General features: G+C 55.3%; 3 protein-coding genes across 8 annotated transcripts in view; 1 reads left to right on the forward strand and 2 right to left on the reverse strand.

Moving 5' to 3' along the window:
* Window positions 1-649: 649 nt before the first annotated feature.
* CDT1 (chromatin licensing and DNA replication factor 1) lies at window positions 650-5,430 on the forward strand. Its single transcript, XM_014874420.2, has 10 exons — window positions 650-1,242; window positions 1,611-1,775; window positions 1,862-2,052; window positions 2,275-2,469; window positions 2,568-2,713; window positions 2,967-3,070; window positions 3,265-3,453; window positions 3,892-4,026; window positions 4,124-4,325; window positions 4,750-5,430. Exons 1-10 carry the CDS (start codon window positions 877-879, stop codon window positions 4,911-4,913), a joined length of 1,857 nt encoding a protein of 618 aa, XP_014729906.2. The 5' UTR covers window positions 650-876; the 3' UTR covers window positions 4,914-5,430.
* Window positions 5,431-6,894: 1,464 nt separating this feature from the next.
* On the reverse strand, window positions 6,895-10,662 carry APRT (adenine phosphoribosyltransferase). The gene is made up of 5 exons (XM_014874535.2): window positions 10,528-10,662; window positions 10,107-10,210; window positions 9,023-9,156; window positions 8,148-8,226; window positions 6,895-7,929 (listed from the first exon to the last, which is right to left on the reverse strand). The coding sequence occupies exons 1-5, from the start codon at window positions 10,605-10,607 to the stop codon at window positions 7,787-7,789; spliced, it is 540 nt and encodes a 179-aa protein (XP_014730021.2). The 5' UTR covers window positions 10,608-10,662; the 3' UTR covers window positions 6,895-7,786.
* Window positions 10,663-16,100: 5,438 nt separating this feature from the next.
* The window catches only part of GALNS (galactosamine (N-acetyl)-6-sulfatase), a 41,807-nt gene continuing 32,327 nt past the window's right edge, over window positions 16,101-25,580 (reverse strand). For 5 of the 6 annotated variants that reach the window (XM_014874475.2, XM_088172132.1, XM_088172130.1 and 2 more), the window contains 2 exons: window positions 22,605-22,722; window positions 16,101-19,391 (listed from right to left, as the gene is read on the reverse strand). In XM_014874475.2, coding sequence (XP_014729961.1) covers window positions 19,305-19,391; window positions 22,605-22,722 — 205 coding nt within the window. In that variant the 3' untranslated portion in view covers window positions 16,101-19,304. Of the gene's footprint in view, window positions 19,392-22,604; window positions 22,723-25,580 lie in introns of those variants that run through there. The other variant, XR_001402969.2, reaches the window with a different exon arrangement.

A 25,580-nucleotide genomic window follows, 5' to 3' on the forward strand; every position in this document is an offset into this window, starting at 1 on the left:
GTCATCACAAACATGTGAAGTTCAGCATTAACACCACGTCCACGAGATGTGGATATGGGAATTACCTCTGCCAACCCCCTGGCCAGCAGGGATCCAGGAAAGGGTTGTGCAAGCACCCACACCAGCCTCTCACTCCCAACCCAGCCCCCAGCAGCAGCCAGGCAGGAATGGAGGCTGTGGAAGCAAATGGGCACCGGGAATGGCACCCCAGAGCCCTGCCCTGCCCGACTCAATCCGGCCCCGCTGCACTTTGCTGCCTTCACTCAGGTTTTACGAGGGATGTGGGAGACCCACGAAGCTCCGAAAGTGCTGCGGGCACGGCCTGAGTGCCCGGCCTGGCACTGATGGGCCAGAGGCTTCTCCCAGCTCCGGGCACTGCCAACAGCACAGGAGTCTGGCGTGGGGCAAGGGGTGCTGCAGGTGCCCCCCCGGAGGGTGTCCGTGCCACCGCTCAGGGCTTGGCCCCACTGGGAAGAGCAGGTGACCACCAGCACCATTCCAGATGGAAATTCCCTACTTTTGCCCCACTAGCCCCAGCTGGAGCGGGCAAGCTCCATCCTGCCCATGGCGCATCAGTCGCTCCCTAACCCAGCAATCCCCGCCCCCCGGAGCTGTCCCGGCCCCCCCAGACCCCCACGTGCAGCAGCGCTCCAGGGGACGCGGCCCCTTTAAGAGCCCAGTGGCGCCAAACCTGTATCACGTGACGTGTCCCCGCCCCTCCGGTGGGCGGGGTCTCGGCGCGCGGGCTCCCGCCAAGAGAAGAAGCGCGCGGGACCGACCCCACGTGTTCCTGGGACCGGGATTGGGATCGGGATCGGGATCGGGACCGGGACCAGAACCGGAACCGGAACGGGGATCGGGACCGCGACCGCGGCCATGGCCCAGCTCCGCCTCACCGACTTCTTCGGCCAGACAAAAGCGCCCACCGGAGCCGCGACCAAGCGCAGCGGCGGCCGCCGGCTCAAGGCCGCCCTCGCCAGTCCCCGCCCGGTGTACCGGGAGGAGGATGAGGATGGTGCCCCGGCGGGGCTCAGCGCCCGCTCGCTGCCGCTGCCCGGATCGCCGCGCACCCCGGCCCGCGGGGGCTCCCCGGCCCTGCGGGGCCTGGCGGGCAGGAAGCGGAGCCGCCGGGACATGGAAGCGGAGTCGCCGGTCGGGGCCCGGCTCGGGGAACCGAGCGGGAAGTCAGCACGGAAGAGGCTGGAGTTGTCCCGGGATGCGGAGCCGGGGTCTCCGGGAGCGGTAGGGGTCGGGGATGCGGCTCTGAAATGGGATGGGGGAGGATAAGGGCTTGGGGCAGTGAATGGGTGGGTGCGGAACCGTAAAACAACAGCCCCGCAAGTGTTCGAGCCCTCGACCCCTTTTCCCAGTGCAGGACCCCAGAACTTGCCCTCGCTTCCCCTGATGCACAATCCCCTCCCTCTCCCGGACTTACCCCTGCCCTAAATGCACGATCCCCAAAACTCGCCCCGTTCAGCCCCTCTGCCCCCCGGGCTTGTCCCCTGCCCCTACTGCAGACCCCTCTATGCTCCCCCTCCCAGTGAAGATTTGGGGGGCATAGGGGAAGGGATCCGAGCGGGTGGATCCCCTAACTGTCCTCTCTCTTGCAGGCCACCAGCTCCTCGCCTCTGGCCACTCCTCGACCCCCGACACCCCTCAAACCGGTCGTGGCCGTGTCCCCTCCGGCCACCACCCCCGGCTCGCCCGGCCGTGGGCAGGACACGGGGACACAGCCCGGCCCAGCCGCCCCGGGGCCAGCCCGGCGCCTGCAGCGGGTACGGGATGGTCCCGGTTCTGCTCCGGGGTGGGTGGGTTTGGTGCTGCGTGTCTCGCTGTGACCCCGTGTCCCCTCCCTGCCCAGGAGGACGTGGCCGAGCTGCAGGGGCGCCTGCAGAGGATGAAGGTGCCAGGCCAGGTGCCCTCTGTGCCCAGCGGGACCAGCAGTGACCTGCGGGGCCGCCTGGAGCAGGTGCGGCAGCTGGAGCAGCGCATCCGTCAGAGGAGAGCAGCGAACGGGGACACCGGGACAGCAGCTCCTGAGGATGAGAGCGGGTGAGGGGCAGCTGCAGGAGGGACTTGAGGGAGGTCCCAGGAGCTGCCACAGTCCTGGAGTGGTTTTGTGGGGGTCTGAGTGGTGTGGGGGCACTGAGCATTGTGACACCGATGTCCCCAGGTGATGTGACCCCAATGCCTACTCAGAGGTGTGGGATGGGGGTGGGAGGTGGGCACTGTGTCAGCAGCAGGACCTGACCCCTGTCCTGTCCTTCCCTGCAGCAAGAAGCCCCCGGCCTACCAGCGGTTCCACACTCTAGCCCAGGACCTGCCCCCGGGGCTGACGCTGCCCTACAAGTTCAAGGTGCTGGCAGAGATGTTCCGCAGCGTGGACACCATCACGGGGATGCTCTTCAACCGCTCCGAGACCGTCACCTTCGCCAAGGTCAAGCAGGGCGTGCAGGACATGATGCGCAGGTGGGTTGGCAGCTGTGGGTGGCCTGTTCTGGGCTCCCAGCTGAAGTTCTCGGGGCTGGTAACCCTGGGTGTCCCCAACCTCCGTGGTGCTGTCACAGGCAGTTCGAGGAGCGGCACCTGGGGCAGATCAAGGCCGTGTATCCCAGCTCGTACCGGCTGCGCCAGGAGAAGAACGTCCCCACCTTCAGCAGCAGTGGGAAGAAATCTGAGTATCAGCTCACGCTGGAGCCAGTGCTGGGGGAAGGTATGGACAGTTTTGGGGTGCCCAAGAGCTGGGGTACGCTCAGTCCTGGCTGAGCTCTGAGTCTGTAGGGATGCTCGCTGCTCAGTCCATTAAATGGAGCATGTTAGAAGTGGGAAACAGGTTTGGGATAAGAGGGAGCGTGCTCAGCAGGGACTCAGCTCCATGGCAGGGCTGTGATCCTGTCCTTCCCGAGGCTGCCGTGGTTTGTGCCTCTCTGGGGTGCTGTGGGTGACACTCGTGTCCCTCCTGGCAGAGGAGAAGGTGGATGGGCGCCCACACCTGTCGGCGTCGCGGCTGCTGGAGCGCCGGAGGGAATTCCACCGCAACCTGGTGAACATCGTCAGGGAGCACCACAAGGTGAGGGGCACCTGGCACCCCCAGCACTGGCCTCTGGGCTTGTCACTGGTGCCATCCAGGCTGCAGGACACGGAGGTTCCTCTTGGAGATGGGCTCTGAATTCGCTGCCGCTGTCACCGAGCTGTGCTGGGAGCACAGAGCAGCGGCTGCCTCTCCATTCCTGGTGCCCTGACACAGCTTTCGCCCCTCTCCAGGCATTCCTGGCTGCCCTCAGCCCTCCCATGGTGGTGCCAGAGGAGGAGCTGACCCGGTGGCATCCCCGCTTCAACGTGGATGAGGTGCCAGACGTGAGCCCTGCAGAGCTGCCACGGCCGCCGCAGGAGGACAGGCTGAGCACGGCCCAGGAGGTGCTGAGCACAGCCCGGGGGATGCTGAGCCCCAAGGTGAGCCAGGCCAGGGGCTGCCTCTGTCTGTGCCAGAGCGGCTTCCCACTGCCAGAAGGCAGGGATGGATGGGATATTGGGAAGGAATTCCTTCCTGGGAGGGAGATGAGGCCCTGGCACAGGGTGCCCAGAGCAGCTGTGGCTGACCTTGGTTCCCTGGCAGTGTCCCAGGCCAGGTTGGACAGGGCTTAGAGCAATCTGGCTAGGGGAAGGTGTCCCTGCCATGGCAAGGAATGAGAAGAGCTTTCAGATCCCTTCCCACCCAGAGCATTCCATGAGGCTCCCCAAACTCCTTGGTGCAGGCAGGTTGGATCAGGATCCCTGGGCTGGGATCTCGGCACTGCCGGGTGACGGCGGGGGCGGCAGAGGGGAAACTTCTCCTTCCTCCAGCCTGAACTGTAACCCAACTCCTCCTCCCTCTTCCATCCACATGAGCAGATGGAAAAAGCTCTTGCCAACCTGGCCCTCCGAACGGCCGGAGCCGATGCGGGGGAACCGGCGCTTGCCAAACCCCCAACCCCTGCCAGCACCTCCAGCGCGCTCAAAGGGGTGTCCCAGGAGCTGCTGGACCGCGTGAGTCACCCTGTCCTGGCCAAAGCAGGGCGCTGGGGGAGCTCCCTGTGCCCAGCCCGTGCCCTCAGGGGGCTCACCCGGCTCTGGTGTCCCGCAGGTGCGGGCGAAGGAGGCGCGGCGGGTGCGGGCGCTGCTGACGCGGGACGCGCGGCAGGAGGAGCGGGCGGCGCGGCTGGCACGGCTCCCGGCCATGGCACGGGTCCTGCGCGGCGTCTTCGTGGCTGAGAAAAAACCTGCACTCAGCATGGAGCTGCTCTGTGCCCGCCTGGCTGACAGCTGCCCCGAGCTGGTGGCACCAGGTAGGAATTCCATGGGGGAAATGCTTGTAGGAAAAGGGGGATGTGTAGGGAGGGAGGTGAGATCTGATCCTGGTACCCTGAGCTGGTGGCACCAGGTAGGAATTCCAGGGTGTGGGAGGAGGGGGATTTGAGATCTGACCCTGGTGTGCTCCAAGCTGGTGGCACCCCATAGGAATTCCATGGGGGAATCCGTGTGGGAGGAGAGGCTGGAGGGAGGGAGGTGAGATCTCACCTTGATCCTCCACGCTGGTGGCACCAGGTTGGAATTCCAGGGGCAAATCCTTGCAGGAAGAGGAGGATGTGAGATCTGACCCTGGTGCCCCAAGCTGGTCAAACCAGGGAGGAATTCCAGGGGGAAATCCTTGCAGGAAGAGGGGGATGTGAGGAGGGAGGTGAGGTCTGACCTTGGTGCTCCTCACTGCAGGTGAGATGGAGAAACACGTGAGGCTGTTGGCAGAGCTGCTGCCGGACTGGGTGGGTGTTCACACCCTCAGGACAGACACCTACGTCAAGCTGGACAAAGAGAAAGACCTGGGCCTCGTCACTGAGAGGCTCAACAAGGAGGCCAAGGAGGCTGGAGCTCTCTGAGCCCCTCAAGGGTTGATGTTTTTTCTGTGCAATCTCCTGGAAATGTAGCAAATCCTGACAGCTCTGGGTTCTGAGGAGGGCTGGAGGGAGGCTCGTCCTCAGTGGTGGCTGGGGAAGGGCAAAATGCCTTAATTTAATTAATTCCTGTGGTAGGATTCCCTGAGGATTGTAGGTCCCTTAGTCCCTGAGCAATCCTGTGTCATGACAGTGACCCTAACCTGAGGAACCTTTTCCTCTCCTTTCCTGTGTTCTCCTGAAGGTTCAGTGCATGAGGGATCTCCTGAAGGTCCAATTTTGGTGGTTTCTTCCATTAACTGGGTCCTGGTGGGCTGAAGGCAGAACAGGGCAGGCTGAGAGGGTGACAAACAGGAAGGGGTGAGAGAAAAAGTCACAATTTGATGTTCTTGGAGCTTCGGGCCTCGTTCTGTTTTTAAGGGAGGGAAAATGCATCTTCCAGTCCTCGCTGGAAACAACTGCAGGACTTGTCAAAACACATTTGTATTAAATGTTTTAAATAGAGCTGACTTGTGTTAACCCAGTGCTCTTCCTCACTGCCTGTCTCGTGGTTCTCCATGGCAATTGGCGCTGGGAAGGGCTGGGTCCTCATCCAGCTCCTGGAGAAGGACTCACTGGAAAAAGTGAGCGTGGGTTTGCAGGGAGCTGAATGCAGCTTTTGTAAATGGGGCCGGGGAGCAGCTCCTGCAGGGCCAGGGGCTGACAGGGGCCCAGGGTTGGGTTTTTTTTTCCCCAGGGGAAATTCCCAGGCCACTCAGCTGAAGTGGCTTGGGAAGAGGGACAAAGAGGGTGAGGATGGCTGCAGAGGAGCTGGGCTGGCAGCGTGCCCTGGTCAGGGCAGTGTGGGCACAGGGCAGGGGTGGGAACTGCCCAGGGCCACGTCCCACACACCCCACACACCCCACACTGCTCCCCGAGCCGGCCTGGGCTGGGGAGGACACCAGGGACCCGCAGGGAAAAGTGACTCCCTCATCCTTTCATCCCATGCTGCTCCTGGGCAGATTCCCCTGCTTAAGGGCTGGAGTCCGGCAGCATCTGAGATCCCACAGCACTTCCCGAGGGAGCAAGAGGCCTTCCTCTTCCTCCTTCCTCTTCTTCCTCCAGGCCCGTGCAGCCCAGCTGGCCAGCACTGCTGGCAGGAGTGTGCCCAATTTCCAGGGAGGAGGAGAAGGGATCAAACCCAACCCAGGGGCTGGGTGTGAGGCTGGGGGCTCCTGGGGCAGGCCGGGCTCTCAGCCATGCTCAGGGACCTCACAGTGGTAGAAAGGAGCTGGATTTCAGCAGCTGGAGTCGAGGAGGATTGGAAAGGAGCTGGAATCAGCAGCCTGGCAGCCACACTTACATCCCAGGAGAGCTCCCAGCGAGCTCCCGTTCTGCTCCTCAGGATAAAACCCTTCTCCCACCTGGAAGCTGCCCCTGCCCAGCCTCCTCTTTCCAAGCAAATGACATCAGGGGCTGCTGGCAGCCCAGCCAGGGCTCAGGCACTGTCCCCACGTTCCCTGATGTCACCTGCTGGCACTGCTGGGGCTGACGCTGCTTCCCCAGCACGCAGCTGCTTTCCATGGCTCTTTGGGGCGGAATTGATTTTTCCCTTCTCCCCCACAGCAGGGACCCTCTCCTGGTGCCAAGCCTGCGAAGTCCCCAGGGAATTGTGTTCCCCGGTGTAAACTGAGCAGCACTGAAGGGGCTTTTCAGGAAATGGGGGTGAAAGGAGCTGGAATAGTCCTTCCAAGTGGGAGGTGGCCCCAGGTGCTGGATGGGGAAGGGGAGCTGATCCAACCAAGCCAGAGGTTGGTGCAAAATAAAGAAAAGGTACCTGGATGCTCCCTGGAAAACAATTCCAAGCATTTGGGGGATAATGGAGAGCTCACACCTCAGCCTTGCTCCACTGACACCTGGGGCTGCAGGGAGACACTCTCAAGGGTCATTAACAGCTTCAGCCACTGCAAGAACAGCTCTCAGACAGTTTAGGAAACATAAAAATACATCAGTATTTATTTTACCCGTGAGTCCAGTCCCTGCTGGGCCAGAGACACAATCCCTGATGTTTTCAGGCTTGTGGAAATTTTTGCACACAAGGATTTAGCTGTGACCAAACTGAAGTGTGCTGGAGGAATCATCTCCAAACCCCCATCACCCCTCACACACCTGAGACCTGTCCTGGGGCCTCACCTGCACCAACCTCCCAGCAAGAGCAGGCTCTGAACTGGCCCTGATGGGGCAGGGGGAGAGCAGCAGCACAGGGAGTGAGTGGGATGTGCAGGAGTGGGGAATTGGTGCTGAACAGAAGGTGCCTGTGGTCTCCAGGGAAGGAAAACACTGATTTCATCCACACCATCACCATCCTGATTGAAGGACACAGCAGGCACTTCTCAACAAGCACAGCCCTGGTGTGAGAGCAACTTGTTCTGGTGAGAGTGACAGCTCTGAGCATCCTGAGGTCAAATACAGCAGGGTTTGTCCCTTGCAGAAATAACTGCTTTTTGTTCTTTGGGAATTTTTTAGCAGGTTCCTTGGAGGCTGACAGGCCCAGCCCAGGGAATGCTGGTGCCCTGTCAGAGCTCTCCTGGCCTCAGCAGCAATGTCATCACTTTGGTCTCCTAAAAACCACAGCCTCAGTGAAGCTGCATCTTGGTCTCCACCCCCCCTAAAAAATCAGCCTGTTCCTTCTGCCCAAAAAGATGAACCCCAAAAGGGATCATTACACTCCACACAGTGCTTGGGAAATTTAGGACTGAAGAGCATCTGGCCATGATTAAAACCTGTGTTTAACCCCCTTTCCCACCCCCTTGTGACGTCCAGAGTCACTGAATAAATCCCCAGATTTGTTCCCAGTGCTCCCTTCTCCCTGCTCCTCCTCAGTCATACTGCAGCAGGGAGTAGAAAGGGACGGAATTGAGCTTTTCTGACCCTTTCAGGGCTTTTAGCTCTATGATCACCAGGCACTCCAGGATTTCAGCCTTCAGCCTCTTGAGCAGCTCGTAGGCAGCACACATGGTACCTGTGGAGGGGAGCACAAACAACCTCACTCCAGGGGCAGCTCCCAGCCCCACAGCCACCCCTGCTGCTGCCAGCAGGTCCTGGATACCCCTGGAAGTGTCCAAAGCCTGGCTGGATGGGGCTTAGTGCAACCTGGGCTAGTGGGAGGTTGGGATTTATCCAAGCCAGCCATTCCATGATTCCATGAACACAGGTATGGCTCACACGTGCTTCCCTCACCTCCAGTTGCCAGCAGGTCATCCACAATCACCACTTTCTGTCCTGGCTCCACAGCATCGTTCTGGATTTCCAGTTCAGCCTGCAGGGAGCAAAGAGCAGCTTTGTTTTAGTCTGGCCTTGGAGAGAAAGCCCTCACGAGCTGCTGGTTCATGCTGGAACACAGACAAGTCCTCAGCGACATCAGCCTAAACACTCAGCACCTAAAATCCCCAAAACCCCCCCAATTCCAGCTACAGGAGAGCACCACAGAAACACAGAGCAGGGAGGAGATTGCTGGGCCAAGCCTCTGGCACGCCAAGATGCTGAACTTTGATCAGGAATCTTATCCCAGAGCAGCTCTCCAGGGAGGAACATCTCCAGTCACACACTGGGGAGCTCTGCCTAGAGCCAGATCCAAACTTGGATGTGTCATGTCAGCTTGTCCCGTGCTAGGCTTGGCCCAAACAACCCTCATGGCTTAGGCCTGGCTTTGGGGGGGTCTGCTGCCGTTAGTTGCTAGTGGGGGTAGCACAGATTGAGGCTCAGTCCTCGGAGCAGCTGCGGGGTTATGGGGTGGGATGGTGGAAGCCATGCAGGAGGGCTCTGACTTACAGCACTTACTGCCAGAGTGGGGAACACTCTCCGTGGTCATGCCCCTGAATTCAAGCCAAAGAAAGCCATTTAGCACCAAGTGTGAGCACCAAGCCCCTCAGAAGAGTCACGGCACAGCACCAAACGTCACCCGCGGCCACCAACTCTGACCGCGGCTCGGTGCCACTCCCGGGGTTGTGCCAGATCATCCACGGCATCATCAGAACCCAGCCTGGCACCCCCTCCCCGCGGGTTTTAGCACCCCTGCACCCCCAGCCTGAGCCCCTGCTGCTCCCAGGCCTCACCTTGCCATATTCCAGGCTGTAGGAGATGCTCTGGGTGGCACCAGGCAGTTTCCCCTTCTTGCGCACGGGCACGAAGCCGATCCCCAACCTCTGTGCCAGGGGGGGCCCGATGAGGAAGCCACGGGAGTCCAGGCCTGGGGGGCAGAGCAGGGATCAGGGAAACCTTAGAAAAGGCCTCCAAGACCATCAGGTCCAACCATTCCCCAGCACGGCCAAGGCCACCCTGAGCCATGTCCCCAAGGTATTTTTTGGAATGGTGACTCCACTGCTGCCATGGCAGCCTGTTCTGATACCTGAACACCCTCTCAGTGAATTCATCTTCCCTCATGTCCAACCTAAACCACCCCCAGGTGCAAGCTGAGGCTTTTTCCTCTTGTCCCATCTCTCAGATTGGAGCCATTTCACTGGGGCAGGATCTCGGCACAACCCCCCGGTTTTATCCTCCCATCCAGGGGGGCTCTAAAAGCAATTTGTTCATAAGTCACTTCTGAAGGTAGAAAACACAGCCCAGTTCTCAGCCAGATTGTGCTGCTGCTGGGCCCCAAGAGCCCATTTCCCTCCCCTCTGACCTTTTTCCTTCGAGACAAACCCGGTATCAGTCAGGCCACACAGGCAGGAACTCTGCACCTCTGGGAAGGCTCCACTTATCACAGGACACCTGGGCCAGGTTTGGTCTGTGCTCCCTGAACCCTGGGCTGGGGCCCCACCCAAGAACTTTGCCAGGTGAGCTGAGAGGTGTTGTGGCCACCAAGGCTGTTTGTGCTGGCCTGGGAAGGTTCCCTGAGGAAAACAAGCTGGGACACTGCAGGCACAGCAGCCTTTGTGTGCTCCCTCCTTTTTAACAGCGAATTAATGAATTATGCAAATGGCACCGAAGTGTCAGAGGGCACCTGCCACATCCCAAACCAGTATTTCAGGAAATCACAGGAGGAGGTGAAGGGGATAACGTGTCCTGGTGTTACCACATGACAGAGGTCAATGTTCAAGTGATTTTCGTGTCCAAGGGCCACAACATTCCCCAAGGGCCACCCCACACTTCCCAGCCACTCTGCCCTGGCCTCGGGGATGTTCGACCAACACTCACCCACGATGAAGTCGACTTTAGGGAAAGATGCCCTCACATGATCCTCCAGAAGATCAATCAAAGTCCTGAACGCCACAGGATCCTTCAGCAAGGGGCTGATATCTCTGCGATGAGGGAGGGCAGGGAGTGAGGGACCTGCAGGGGCTGCTCTGAGCTCCTGAGGCCAGGGAAGGCTCAGCTCCTGCCTGGCACTGCCAGGGGCAGGGATGGGAGCAGGGACAGGAGCTGGCTGCGAGTCCCCAGCCTGGCTCCAGCCCTGGTGCCATTCCCATTCCCATTCCCTAGTTCCAGCCCCAGTTCTGGCTCCAGTCTCGGTCCGGGTTCCCTCCCCTATCCCATCCCCGGCCCTGGTTCCGGTCCATCCCCGTCCCCATCCTCACCCCCCGTTTCCATCCCACCCCATTCCCATTCCCATCCCCACCGGAACAGCACTCCGGGTTCGGGGAAGTCCGGGAAGGAGCGGACGCGTTCCCGCAGGCTCTGCAGCCTCTGCTGGCTCATGGCGGCCCCGCCGTGCGCAGCCGCCGCAGCTCCGGCACCGCGGCCGGGACGGGGCGGGACGGGGGCGGCTCCGGAGCGGGCGGGAAGCGGGGGCGGGGAGCGGCAGTGACCGGGGGTACGGGGGTCTGGTACCGCAGGGAGTGCAGCGTTTGTGTGCTCCGTGCGTGGAGCTCCGGTACCACGGAGTGTGGAGCTCCGGTACCACGGAGTGTGGAGACCCGGTACCCCGGTATTTGGAGCTCCGGTACCACGGAGTGTAAAGCTCCGGTATCCCGGAGCATTGAGCATCATTACCCCGGTATTTGGAGCTCCGGTATCCTGGAGCATTGAGCATAATTTCCCCCGGTGCGCGGAGCTCCGGTACCCCGGTATTTGGAACTCTGATATCCTGGAGCACCATTACTGATATGACTGAGCATCATTATCCCGGTATTTGGAGCTCCGGAACCCCGGTATTTGGAGCTCCGGTATCCCGGAGCATTTGGCATAATTTCCCCTGGAGCGCGAAGCTCCAGTACCCCGGTATTTGGAGCTCAGATATCCCGGAGCATTGAGCATCATTACCCCGGTATTTGGAGCTCCGGTTCCCCCGATTGTGGAGCTCCAGTACCCCGGTATTTGGAACCCCAGTCCCCTCGGTATTTGGAGCTCCGGCATGCTGGAGCATGGAGCATCAGCCCCTCAGGATATCAGCTCTGATATCCCCGTGCACAGAGCCCCAAATTCCCAGTGCATGGAGATGTGATAGTCCCGACATGAAGGTACCCCAGAGTCCCCAGAGCAGGAGTGTCTGGTACCCCAGGACACGAGGCATCGATTCCCCGATGTGTGGAGCTCTGACACTTCATGCACAGAGCCCTAAATCCCCCATGAATGGAGCCCTGGCACCTTGGCACGTGGAGCTGCAATTCCAGGTGCATGGAGCCCTGGCATGGCAAGGGATGGAGCCCCAGGCTCCTCTCTGAAGAGCTCCCAAGTACCTGCTCCATGTGCAGCTGGATTTCCCTGCCTGGCCCCAGGCTCAGAAAGGAGCTCCCTGCCTGGGGGGTTCCATTTCCACCCCCTCACCCTGCCCAGCCTTGCACACACAACAAGCTCCTCAGGATTTTACTGTTTCCTGCTTTTCCATCCCTCATCACCTCGTGTGAACTCCTGGAGTCACTCTGGGTTTGTTAAACCTGTTGGTTGGGATGAGGCCCACGAGGGGCAATAACACAGGCCCGGGTTCTGGACCAACAGTTGCTGGTGTCACCGAGTCCTGGGCAGCTCAGGGAGCTCTCACAGCTCCCATCTCCCAGTGGTGAATGTTGTTTGGCTGTGCAAAATCCACCAGATGAGCAGAACTGTTGTTCCATTAGCAAATACACCTTGGATCTGCTCCAAACCCGTCTGGGCAGGGCTCGCTGTGGAAAGCAGAAGCTGTTTGAGCCTGTAACAGCCCTGGCTGAGCTCAGTGTTTGCTGCCAAGAGCTGTGACCAGGAAAACTTCTGTGACCAGGAAAACTTCTGTGACCAGGAAAACTTCACCCACACTCTCTGGAGAGCCCCTGCCATGGCAGTGACACCTCCCACTGTCCCAGGCTGCTCCAAGCCCTGTCCAACCTGGCCTTGGGCACTGCCAGGGATCCAAGGGCAGCCACAGCTTCTGTGCCAGGGCATCACCACTCCAACACGGAAGAATTCCTTCCCAATATCCCATCTAGCCCTGCCCTCTGAGGAAGCCATTCTCCCTTACCCTGGCCCTTTTCCAAAACCCTCTCCAGCTATCTCAGAACTCCTTGAAGCACTGGAAAGAGCCCTGAGGTCCCCCTGGAGCCTCCTTTTCCCCAGGCTGAAGAACCCCAACTCCTGTTAAGGTTAACTCCCTCTACTGCCAGAGAGCCCTTCACAACAATTCCCTCCCAAACTAAGATTTTCCCTGAGCTCAGATTATCTTTTTGGCACCAGAAGAATGCTCTGGGCAGCTGTTCCAGGGAAGCAAAGAGGGAGGAAGGACGTGTAAGCAGTGGAACCAGGGCTGTGCCTGTGCAGGGCTCACACTCCCTGGGATGAGCTGGATGGGATTTTCTGGTGACCTTACAAGCACAGCACTGGACAATGAGCTATTCCAGCAACTCCTCTTCTTCCTGGCAGATGGAATTGCTGATGGAATTTATCTGCCTACTCGTGGAAATAAATAAGCAGGAGCTTATTTCCTGGGAAAAAAAGGATCTTTTCAGCCTGCCAGGCAGCTTCTGCCTCTCACTAGCAGAGGGGCCAGAATGGGGGGGTCTATGTCACCCCTGTCCTGTTTGTGACCCCCCCCACGATCCCACCCTCACTGCAGGAGACTCCACCACATTTTCCTGGAGGCTGAGTGAGGTTCCCAGACCCCTCATCCCAACCAGGCCCTGGCAAACCCTCACCAGGATGAGGTGCTGAGTGCCCCCAGTGCTCCACCCCACAGCCAGGATCTCTCCTCCTCCTCGGATGTGGGATCAGTGTCTCCATCAGTTCTGCCAGGAAGGGCACAAAGGTTACACCAAACTGGACTTGCTGCGACCCAGCTGCCAGAAATCATGGCTAAAAGCCAACATTCCTGAGATTCCTGCCAGAACTCCTGATTTACCCCCCATCTCCAAGGATCCCAACTGCACCCACAGCACTGGAACACCCCAAGGAAATCGGTTTTCCCCGTGATTATTCCACCTTTCAAACAACACTGCTGACTCCTACTGCAATTTCCATCTGCAAAGAACTTTCCTAGGACCACTTTCCAAATGTGATGTCAAAGGGCTCTGGAATATCACCCGGGAGGTGACTCCACATCTGCTCGTGGCTCACAGAGCTTCAGGGCTGATCCCTGCCTGCCAAAGGAATCAGCACCTGGAATCTGGATTCCCCCAGGAGCCTCTGGCTTTGTCTCTTTTCTGGACACCGAGGCCATCAGTGATTTAAAAGTGCTTTGAGATGCTGATAGGAGAGGTGCTATTAGCCAGGGAGCACGGAAACTGGCAATAGGAAAGCTTGGGAATGAACTTTAATCAGCTTAACCAGGCAATTAAAGAGCTGTGCTGAGCCTGGAAGTTTCTGTTCCGTTCAGCATTTTAACACTTCAGTGTGAAGTGGAACAAAATGCCCTGAATTTCAACATCTCCCTTCCACGAGGGAAAACGAGCACAAAAATTCCCCTGCAAATCCACTGGAATGTTTCGTTTCAATCTCAGCTGAGGAAACTCATGCACTTTAAACCCTTAAAAAAAAAAAAAAAAAAAACCACCAAAAAAAACCCCAACAACAAATTTGAAATCTCTTATTTCAACACCAGAAGAATGCAGCTCCCCAGCCAGATGCCTGGGCTCGGGATAGAAGCCTCAGAGCTGGTTTTGTCCCCCTAAAAGAGGGAAAAACGTCGTGCTCCAGCTCTGCCTCCCTCAGAGCCCAGCACAGCACCTCCTGCCTGCTGCAGCAGGTTGGATCGAGCCCTTGGAGAAGACACAAAACTCCTCTGTCTCCCCTGGGCAGCCTGGATTTTGTGGCTGATCCAGAACGAATGGATTTGGCTCGCATTCCTCGCTGCTGGCTTTTATCTGCTCTCCCTTTCAGCTGGGAATTGTGCTACCAACCTCCTGTCACCCAGAGGGTGTTAAGTGACTCCAAGAGGGACAAAGGCCCCAAGAGCTGCCAGATTGCCTCTCTCCAGAAGCTGCAAGGCAGAGGTTTTTTTTTCTCCCTCCTAAAAGACCACAAGCTTCTGGCTACGGATCCACCTTTATTTAGGATTTATATAATCCCAACTCGACTTCAAGCAACAACAAAACTTTAAACGGTGGAAGGGGATATAAAGAAAACAGGCAAATGGAGCCTTGGTGTTTAAAATAGCCGTTTTCCAAAGGAAAAAAAAAAGAACCCAAAATGGGATTTCAGTTCTTCCCTTGCAGCTGTTCTTAAAACCTGACAGTTTAATTCAAGGGGCACCACAGTGTCGCCTCCTGATAACATAGAAAAACATCCAATGCTACCAGAAAACAAAAGGAAAAGTCGATTTCCAAGTATTCTAAGTGCTAGGAGAGATGGAAAACAGGCCATTCTAACTGCACAACAGTTATTTGGAAGCTGAACAAGCAAAGGAACTCTTAGGAGAATAAAAGTGTGTTTAGTTTGTAAAGTTTCCCAGTGCTGAGGACAAGGGCAGGATCCCTGGGGAGGAATTTCTCTGCTGGCTGTGCTCCAGAAGCTGCTGGGGACTCTGCAGCCAAAAATCACCTCCCAGCACCCCAAACCTTCCTCCCCCACAAACTCTGCTCAGTTCTCACCTTCCACAGGTCCTTCTTCAGCTGCTGGAATTCTTTCATGGGGTTATTTCAACACTGTTGTCACTGGGGAAAATAAGAGAGTCCCACCTTGAGGAGATCCTTTATGTGAAACCAGGAATTTTGGGATGCTGTCCATGATGTTTGGGAAAGGCTGGAGGTGACAGGTGTGGGAACTTCCACTACTGTCCCAAGTCCCACAGTCTCCTTCCTGGAGATACCAGTTCCACTTCTTTTAGTTAAATCCCACAGAAAGAGCCCCCAGGTTCTACCAGCAAATCCATGGGCTTCCCTCATTCCAAACGTCCCCATTTTGCCTTTGACACATTCCTGAGCTCCCCTCGGACAGGCAGAGCCGAGTTCTCCTTCCCTGCTGCACTCAGGGCAGTTTGCAGGGCATTAACCTCGGCTCTCAGTGAGGGAATTGATGTGCTGCTTCCCACTTCCAGCCTTCAGCTCCCCAAATTGTTGGTCCCCAGGGACCAATTTGCCACTGAAATAATCCATTTGTCGCTGCAGGATTTGAAATCGAGGCTCCACTTTTGCAGCCAGAGCCTGGAAATGCAGCAGGAGTTTTTCCATGATTATTAGTTCCATCCATTTCGGAAGCTTCTCTGCATGGAGGGTGGGATGATAACAGAGCCTCAGGGGCAGAGCTGGGAGGCTTGAGAGGCTCAGCTAATTGGAAATTAAAGGCAAAAAGGAAATTCTTTGGGCTTTTAGGCCAGGAAGATATTAAGCTTTTAACGTTCAGCATAATAAACATAAAGAAAGGACCATCACAGCCCTAAACTCCAGCATTCCTTTGGCATTTCTGTCTCCTAGCTCGGGAACAGAAGCCACCACCAGACCAGTTTGGCTCCTGCAGCCCCTGAGGGGGCAGGAAATCCCTCCAGCCCCATTCCTGCCCCAGTTCCCAAACTGGGGAGCTTCGGGCCAGCAGCTCAGGATGGTTTTTAAGGGCAGATGTGGCCTGAGTGGGCAGTGGGGGCTGCAGGCACCATCCCCAACCCCTGTGCTGGCCCTGCTTCCCCCCCAGCCTCTGAACTGCACCGTGGGGGCTGGGACATTGATCCATGGTAAAAATAATTCCAGGAAAACAAACCAAGTTATTTTTAACCCCAGTCAGTCCCATGATCCAGGAGGTGAATCTGGGAGAGTGCCCCAAAGCAAAGGGTTACAGGTGAAATCACAGACTGCATTGCTGATAAATTAGTTTATTTGTCCTCATTAGTTCTTTACTTCACAACTGTAAAATCCGTACATTTTTAGGAAAGGCATTCATTTAAAATTCCTCCTATTATCCAGCTGTAAAACAACTATTCCTATTTCAATTTAAAGCAGAAGCTTTGTCACTTTAAACCCTGATTATTTATTATCTCCTTCGTGTCCTTTTATTCTAAACAGACACTCCATGGCTTCACTTACTTGCTTTCAAGTGCAAAATTTCCCTCCAGGATCTGTGTCCTGAGACCATTCCAGGGAGGAATGAGGGTTTGCTGTGCTGGGAGTGGGGCACAAACCCCGTGGCTGCTCAGAGCAAATTCCAGGGGCAAAGCAGGATCTTCCAAAGTGCAGCTGTGAAAGAGAAAAGGAGGAAGCAGCAGGCAGGGGACAGGGAGGAGGTGTCCAGAGCGAACTCTGGGGGACTGAGGAGCGTGGCCAGGCCAGGGCACAGCTCTGATGCTGGGGGAACTCTTCCTAAGCAGCACAAAATCCCACAAAGTGCTGTCACCTCGCAAGGCTTTCAGGGCTGCCAGGATTGCCAGGGAGCTGCAGCCATGGACTCCCTCCTCTGGTGGGAGCTTTGTAGTGAATGCAGGGCTCAGGTGACAGAATTGTGGAATCACAGGCACTGAGGTTGGGAAAGACCTTGGAGATCATCGAGTCCAACCCTGAGCCCAGCAGCACCACCGTGCTCACCTCAATGCCACAGCCACGTGGTTTTCAGCACTTCCAGGGATGGGGACATCACCACTGCCCTATGCCAATGCTTTGCCCTCTTTCCATGAATAAAATTCCCTGATATTCAACCTAACCCTCCTCTGGCACAACTCTGCTGCTGTCCCTGTTCCCTGGAGCAGAGCCTGACTCCCCCCTGGCTGTCCCCTCCTGTCAGGGAGTTGTGCAGAGCCAGGAATTCCCCCTGAGCCTCCTTTTCTCCAGGCTGAGCCCCTTTCCCAGCTCCCTCAGGAATTCTCCAGCCCCTTCCCAGCTCCATTCCCTTCCCTGGACATGGAGAAGCCCTAAAGCAGAGGTGGAGCAGCCCCAGAAAATGGGGAATTCTGGTTTTATCTGGTGTCCTGTGCTGACAGACCCACAACTGCTCCCAGCCCTCACCTCACCTCTGAGGGAGCTGCTGGCCAGATCTGCCAAGCCTTGAGCTGTGTCTAAACAAGGAGGAATGTTCTGGATGAGCTGGAAATGCCACGATATACTTGAATGACAATTAGGAACATCCTAAGAAATGTGGGCCATAAACAAATGTCACTTGCAGATGTGCAGGGATCCCTGAAATGCTGGCTGAGATTTCTGAGAGGTGGAACAGCAAGAGCTGACTCAAGTGCTGCTCTTATTCCAGTTTGATGGGATTATCCAGCTTCAGGAGACACACACCAGGAATTACCATGGTGGGGATTACAGGTACATAAACCGTGGGAATGGGGAGAATGGGAGTGTTTGGGATTACAGGAGGGCAGGAACAAGCAGAGAGAGCCCAGAGGCAGCAGAGCACAGCAGTTGGCACAGAAGCAGAGCTCCCAAGCAGCTCCAAGCTCAGCTTGGGAAGGAATTTGAGCTGTTTCCAGGTACAGAGCACCTGGATTTTCCTAAGGCAGCACAACATCACCCAGAGAGGGCACGTGGGAAAGACTGCAGGGGTGGAAGCAGAGCTGCTGGTGGGACAAATGGAGAATCATGGAATGGTTTGGGTGGGAAGAGATCTAAAAACTCATCCTGTTCCAGCCCTGCCAGGGGCAGGGACACCTTCCACTGTCCCAGGCTGCTCCCTGGGCACCCTGTGCCAGGGCCTCTGCACCCTCACAGGAACCCAAACATGCTCAGGGCTCCCTCCAGCTGCTGCCCTGAAGGAGCCTGGTTTTAATCCAGACAGGTTTATGGGAGACAGGGAAGGGTGTGGAACGGGCTCCAAGGCAGAGCAGGGATCTGCCCTGTGGAATTGAGCAAAGGCTCCGTGTTCCCCAGGAACTGTGGCTAAAGGAGAGCTGCACCCAGGCTGGGGAAAGTTTGCACAGGGAGAATTCCTGGCAGAGTGTGTGCTGGAAATGGGGTCAGGAGTTAAGGGCTGATGCAAAGGGACATTTCTGAGCCTGCACTGCCTGGGCCCAGAGCACAAGATGGGAAGAGTGGCTTGGACCAGCTTTAGACCCAGATTTTTGAAAATTAAGGAAAGCCCTGAAATGAACACCTCACCCCCAGCTCCCCACAAATGTCCTGCACCAACGAGGCAACAGAATCCTGGAATGGTCTGGGTTGGAATGGTTGGAAAAGACCTGAAAGCTCATCCAGTGCAATCCCACTCCCAGCAGCCCAGGCTGCTCCAAGCCCTCTCCAACCTTGGGCATTTCCAAGGGATCCAGGGGCAGCCACAGCTGCTCTGGGGCCTCAGCACATCACAGGGAACTGTTCCTTCCTAATATCCCATCTAACCCTGCCCTCTGGAAGCTGGAAAGCATTCCCTGTGTCCTGGCACTCCAGGCCCTTTCCCAAAGTGCCTCTCCAGCTCTCCTGGGGCTGTAACCCCAATCCAACACTTACCTGAACACAATCCTCACCTTTCCTTACACCAGAACCTAGGGAATGTTTGCAGCTACACATGGAAGGAATTCAGAGCATCCTCCCTGGATCCAAACCCCTCAGCTGTGAACAGGAGGGATCCCTTGTTTGCACCCAGAACTCACAGATTTCAGCAGAAAGGAAAAACAAGTTGATGTCCAAAGTTCACAATGGAAATGAAAAGTTAAAAAAAACAAGTTACAGTCAAACAAAACACGGGCAGTTTGGGCAGGGCTCTCTGGCAGCTCTGAGTTTCCTGACCTGTCCCATGGCTCCTGTTGGGGCACCCCAGAGAGCAAGGTGTGCTGGAAGGAGCAGGAGTGATCCATGGCATTTTGGAGCTGATGGCAGAGTCGTGGCTGTCCAGAGAGCTTTTACAGCTGAAGCAATCCTTCACTGGAGTTACCATTTAGGGAAAGAATTGGGAGAAGAGAGGAGTAGAGGCTAAACCCTGAGCACGAGCAATATAAACACTGGCCCTTTTGGAAGAGCAAGTGATGATATCATGCACACATCACACCCTTCCTGTGTAAACAGGAGTGCCAACAGGAGCAGGCACTGGAAAATGCATGTCCAGCTGCCTCTGGGTAGCTCTGGAGGGCTGCAGCCATCAGTGAGGCCAAGAGCATTTCTTAGGATCAGACTCTGGTGCTTTCAGGCATTTCCCAAGCTTCTCACAGCCTGGAGGGGACCAATTCTGTTAAAAACAAACAGAAATAGACACAAAGATGATTCACACCAAGCTCTTACCCCAAGCAGCTCTTTATGATCCTCACAAAGACACTTTTATGTGCTGCTTGAAAAATGAAACTCCTCTTGCAGGCCAAGCCTCTGGGCTCATAAACTTCCCCACTCCAAACACTGCTCAAATAAAAGCTGGGAAAGGCTACAAATCCTGTGCAGCAAATGATTCCCTCATTTGGGACACACCAGTCCTGCCTGGCCTCTCCCAGTCCAGTTTGCTGGGATGCTGGTGAGCCTCCTGCCTCTCCTGTAGCAGCACAGAGCAACCAGAGCAGGAGGTTTTGGTGACACCCCCAGTTTTCCTGGGATTCCAGGGGAGCTCCCATTCTCAGCACTGCAATATCCAGGCACTTTCCTGAGGAAGCAAGAGGCAGCAGAAGGCCAAGGGTGTGAGAGAGATAAGAATGTTGGTATTTGAATGAGAATTTTGATGATGAATCCATGGGCAGATGGAGCAAGAAGCATTCCTGAGACACCTCTTCCACTGCACACCAAAATTATTTGTTTTCCTTGTTTCCACGTTCCTTGAGCTACCTGAATGTGTGGAACAGAAAAAGGACACCAGCAAGGAGATCCACTGCCAACCTCAGCTTCCAGAGGGATTAATGGAGGAAGGAATTTGGATAAATGAATATTTTTAATTTCATTGAGGTTTTGCCATTTAAAATTTGGGACTGTGGTCATGGGAAGGGCAGATAACAATTCCCATTCTGCTTTCAGGAATCTTCTGTGCTCATTGTCTGTCCATCCAAGGGACATTCTTGCTGTCCCCTATTAAAGACCAGTTCAACACTGACCTCTTGCCTTTCATTTTGTTGATTTTTCACCCTGCAAGTATTTCTGTTTTCTTGGAATTAAATTCCTATAGAAAAGAAATGCTCAACCCCAGGGAAAAAAAAACCAAAAAAAATCACTGGAGCAGGTTTTTGTTCCATGGAGCTGACAACAGATGGCAGTGAGACACCAGCTATTCCTGCAGAGGAGCAGACACAGAGGGAGCAGTGCTGGAGGCACCTCTGCACCGAGGGCTCTGCAGGCTTTCAGAACAATTAATGCCATTTTCTAAATCCGTTCCTCTGGTTTAAAATGTGCAGCCACAGCTGGAAAATTCAGAGAGCTCTGCAGAAGGAACTGAGAGCCAAAGGAACACATGAAATGAAATGAAATGTTAGTTCTTTTGAAAAAGCAGAACAATAAATGGTCTGTGCTGCACTCCTGCAGTCCCAGTCCCGTTGCTGGTCTGTGCTGGGAGCCCTGGGGACACCACGTGTGCTGTGAGCCCTGAGCTGCATGGAACAGCCTCTCCCTCACTTCCAGAGCAGGAAAACCCAGCAGAGCTGGCTCTGGGGGAGCTCCCTGGACCTGGGATCCAGCACAGATGGGCTGCAAACCCCTCCCCTGCTCTGGTGCTTCCATCAGTCCTGGGCTGCAGATTGATCCATGTGCTGTCCTGGAATCCTGAAATGGTTTGGCTGGGACGGGACCTCAAACCCATCCAGTGCCACCCCTGCCATGGGCAGGGACACCTTGCACTGTCCCAGGCTGCTCCAAGCCCAGTGTCCAACCTGGCCTTGGACACTGCCAGGGATCCAGGGGCAGCCAGAGCTGCTCTGGGCACCCTGTGCCAGCCCCTCACCACCCTCACAGTGAAGGATTCCTTCCCAATATCCCATCCATCCCTGCCCTCTGGCACTGGGAAGCCATTCCCTGTGTCCTGTCCCTCTGTGGCCTTGGACACTTCCTTGAACACAAGCAAGACAATTCTTCTCCTCTCTCCCAAATGCATCAAACACCCTTATCAAATAAACAGGTGACAGGAGACAGTGTCAGTAAATTATCTCCTCAGCATCCCCCAAAAACAGATTTAGGCCCCATTTCACCCCAGCAACACAATCACTCCCTAAAGATTTGCTTATCTTCATTTCTGGTGCCTGATACTTTGGTGGAGTGACCATGGAGGTATCCTGGGAGGAGTGTACACAGATTGGAAAACTCCCCACGGTTCCTGCTGGGATTGAAACATCTCTCCTGGGATTAGGATCCCCCAGCTCACTTTGTGCCTTCAATTTGTGAAGCAGTTTTGGAAGAAATGCCTTTGCAGTGCAGGGCTCTGGCAGCAGCCAGGCCCTGGGGACAGTGCCTGAATCCAAAAGTTCCCAGAGGAGCAGAGAACAGTGTTCATTAAGGGAAAAGTTGAATAAGGAAAGAAAACAACACAGAAACAATGGGCCCTCAAATCTTTTTCCTATTTAACATCCAAAAATAAAGAGATGGGACAAAGCTAAGGGAGATCTTTGCCTTGTTACTGTTACAGCTCCACCTTTTGTTCTTTGCTGGTGACAGACCAGAGGCAGCAGGTTCTGACTGATTCAGATTATTTCTGTTACTGTTTTGTAACAGCCCATTTCAAGATTTTGTCTGTAAGAAGATTTTGCCTGGTACTATTTTGTCTGTCAGCCCACAGACACATTCCCTCAGAAGACACAACCTCCTGTCAAGTGACAACCTCCCCCAGATTATCCAGTTTCTTTCCCAGGTTTTCAACAAACTAAGCAGTGTTTGACAGGGAAACCAAACTGTAACTTCCCAACAGGAGACTTGAAAGAGAAAACAGAAAATGTTCCTGAAAATTTCAATAAAGACTTTGGAAAATTCAGGCATGGGGGGAATTGGAGGAGACAGAGCAAGAACAAAGATACATCACTGAAAATTGTCCCATAGAGGACTCAAAACAAAGAGGGCAGGGATGGATGGGATATTGGGATATTGGGAAAAAATTCCTCCCTGTGAGGGTGGGCAGGCCCTGGCACAGGGTGCCCAGGGAAGCTGTGACTGCCCATGGATCCCTGGAAATGTCCAAGGCCAGGCTGGACAGGGACTGGAACACCCTGGGATAGTGGAAGTGTCCCTGCCCATGGCAAGGGTGGCACTGGATGGGTTTTAAGATCCCTTCCCACCCAAACCATTGCAGGATTCCTTGTTTCCAGGATTTTGGGGATTGCAGAAGGGGATTAGAAAGGAAAAGAAGGATCTGCTCTGTCTCTAAGCAAGGAAGCCACCAACAGGTGACCGTGCATCTCTTCCCAACACTGACATTTTATGAAACCTTTACAAAATGTGTTTGAACCCAAAGATTCCCCAGTGCATTTGTGCTTTAGGCACTCACCATGACAGCCTGGTCACACACGTTGAGCTGGGGCTGGCCTGGCACCAGGCTGGCCTTGTGCTGCTGCACCAGCCCTGAGATGTGCTCCACAGCCCTCTGGTATTCCTCACTGGCAAAACTGCAGGGGAAAAGCACAGGGGTTACTGCTGGGGCTTTATTTTGCTGTCCACATCACCAGGCTGGCCCACAAGACTCTCCCTGGGCCTCAGGGAGGAGGAGATGTGCAAACATCCTGCCAGCTGCCCGGGGGTGTGTAGGGAATGAATGCAGGCTGGCAGGGTGCAGGTGCTCTGCTTAGGGCAGGGATGGCAGTGCATTGTCCTCCCCAGAAATCACCTGGATCCAGAGCAGCTCAGCTTTCCAAAGTGCTGCTCCAGGGCCCTGAATGTTTCCTCCTCGTGCAGATCTGCTAGGAGCTCATGTGGATTCCCTAGGGAATTGTCTTAGCAAATAAAAGTGCATTTCTGGGTTGTCCTTGAGCTGTCCCTTCAATGATTACCAGGGGAGACTTCCCAGACACAGGACAAACACTTTCCCAGACAGCTCAGGACAGAAATTTCCCAAGGCCAGCCTTTCCAGTGTGTCCCACCTGAGGTCAGCAGCTCTCCACACTCATCCCCCACTCTTCCAAGAGCTCTCCTGGAACACCTGCCCCGGGCAGAGGCGTTTGGTGCAGGGAAGGAAGGGAATGTCAATATTTTGTTTTACAAGAGTGTTCTCAGGAAGGTTTTCAAACACAACCCCGGGCCAGTTCAACTCCACAACCACCAAGGAAATGAACTCAAATTATGCAAACAGAGAGAAGAATAGAAGGGCCTTGTCCAAGACGAGAATACCTCCCCCATTCCACAGCATGCTGAGGTTCTGCCCCATCCACATTCTTCCATTACAGCTTGATTATTCCAAGCTGGGACCCGTCTGCCATGCCCCCAACGAGGTTAGAAATGACCAGATCCTGACCCATGGATTCCTCCAGCAGGTATTTGTTGCAGTGCTTCAGGGTGCACTTCATTAATATCTCAAGTATTTCTAAAAAGCAGGATTCCTAATAATGATCTCTCTTTGTCCATCACGTTAAGAGTCACTTAAAAAAAAAACCCAACATCAAAAACCCCACAGAGAGCTGCAAATTCCTTCTGAAGATAAAAGAAACAATGCAGCTGGGTCCTGACCTCGGGCTCTCTCTGCTCCCAGGCCAAGCTGGCCACCAGCCCCACACTCCAGCTAATTTCCTTCTTTGCAAAACAATCCCATTTGGAAGGCCAGCGATGTGCCAAGCTTTTCCAGTAAACCCTATAAATATCCCAGCTCGGCAGGCAGCCAGGGAGAGGCTGATTGTGGGGCTGGGCTGATAGAGAGCCGGAAGGGAATGTGGGATGAGGAGCTGGAGCTGCTGCTCTCACACCCAGCTGGATGGATCCTGCTGCAGAGAGCTGAAGGACCACCCCGAAATCCGGAGTATCCTGAAAAGCTCCTGAATTTCATAGAATCTGACAATCCTGGAATGGTTTGGGCTGGAAGGGACTTAAAGCTCATCTCATTCCACCTCCTGCCATAGCAGGGACACCTCCCACTGTCCCAGGCTGCTCCAAACCCCATCCAACCTGGCCTGGGACACTGCCAGGGATCCAGGGGCAGCCACAGCTGCTCTGGACACCTGTGCCAGGGCTGCCCATCCTCACAGCCAGGAATTCCTGCCCAATATCCCACCCAACCCTGCTCCATGCAGGTTGGTTTTCTTTTCCTGACCCCGTGGATATCCCCATTCCATGGGGGTTGGTTTTCCTGCCTTGGCTCCACGGTTCAGTTTTTTCTCAGATATTTCTGTTCAGCTCCACAACATGCCCCAAAATCCCACAAATCCACGGATTTGTGAAGCATTTACTGACTGCACAGGAGTTAAAACTGCCTCCAGCCCTAAGCAAGTGCATTTTGAGACAAAATCTGCAAAAGTGCCTGGAATTTGCATGCAAAATAGGGATAATTACCTCATGGTAATCAGTGTGAGCTGTTAAGGGAGGTGGGAACCTCTCCTACCTGGAGTCCCATCCTTTCCTGGAATGCATATGCAGGCCTGGGCTGCAAGGCCAGGTTTGCTGCATTCCCTGTTCCAAAAAGAGCTGGAATTATCTGTACAGGTGTCTGGGCACCATTGTCTGTGAGGATGCTGCCTCGGGGGCGAGCTGCATTTCGTATTCCAGCTCAGCAATCCCAGCAAGGAGAGCTGGGAATAACAGTGCAAGAATGAGAGGGTGAGCAGGTGGTGTTGTGAGGAGTTTGCTAAAAGAGATCCCCCAGCGTCCATGAAATTATTCCACGCTCAGAAACAGAGGAGCAGAGTGGACAAAGTCCAGGGTCATTACACTAATTGACACTTTACCTCCGGGAAGTCCCTGGAGATGCAATCAGGGCTGGATTGGAGCTCGGGGTCCCAGGCACAGGTGTGGGCTGTGCTTCCTTCATTTACTGTAATTGTGCCTTGGCAATCTGCTCCCATCCTCCCCCCACAGCTCCTGGAACCTGCTCTGCTGCTTAACCCCAGCGTGGCCTCGCAGCAAATGCAGCTCTGCGGGGAGGAGGGTTTGTCTGACACACAGCTAAAGCTCTGCTCTCATCCTCTGCTCCTTGGGCCATCCTTCTCTGCCATCATTAAATGCACCCTCAAATGGATCGGCACCCCAACAAATCCAGGAGTGTTTTCTCTAGGATTTCAGGATGTTTTACACCTCGTCCTGCTCAGTCACAGAGCAGTTTCTGTCCTGGGAGTGATGGGGCCGTGGTGAAACTGAGAGGACTGCAACAAAATATTATAAAAAAATCCCATCGTGGGATTCACAGACACCTGACAAAGGGCTCTAGACCAAGCTGGACAGGGCTTGGAGCAGCCTGGTTTAGTGACAGGTGATGAGCTTTAAACAGGATGAGCTTTAAAGGCCCCCTCCAATCCAAACCATTCCAGGATTCCATGATTCTAGG

The sequence above is a fragment of the Sturnus vulgaris genome, chromosome 12 (genome assembly GCF_052056855.1).
Source record: "Sturnus vulgaris isolate bStuVul1 chromosome 12, bStuVul1.hap1, whole genome shotgun sequence".
Lineage (NCBI taxonomy): Eukaryota > Metazoa > Chordata > Aves > Passeriformes > Sturnidae > Sturnus > Sturnus vulgaris.

Excerpts from the sequence above, each read along its gene's own strand:
- CDT1 (XM_014874420.2), top strand. The coding sequence starts at position 877 with ATGGCCCAGCTCCGCCTCACCGACTTCTTCGGCCAGACAAAAGCGCCC. Across the intron at positions 2,053-2,274 it reads GCTCCTGAGGATGAGAGCGG|CAAGAAGCCCCCGGCCTACC; the intron begins GTGAGGGGCAGC and ends CCTTCCCTGCAG. Across the intron at positions 2,470-2,567 it reads GTGCAGGACATGATGCGCAG|GCAGTTCGAGGAGCGGCACC; the intron begins GTGGGTTGGCAG and ends GTGCTGTCACAG.
- APRT (XM_014874535.2), bottom strand. The coding sequence starts at position 10,607 with ATGAGCCAGCAGAGGCTGCAGAGCCTGCGGGAACGCGTCCGCTCCTTC. Across the intron at positions 10,211-10,527 it reads GAACCCGGAGTGCTGTTCCG|AGATATCAGCCCCTTGCTGA; the intron begins GTGGGGATGGGA and ends CCCTCATCGCAG. Across the intron at positions 7,930-8,147 it reads TGACCTGCTGGCAACTGGAG|GTACCATGTGTGCTGCCTAC; the intron begins GTGAGGGAAGCA and ends TCCCCTCCACAG.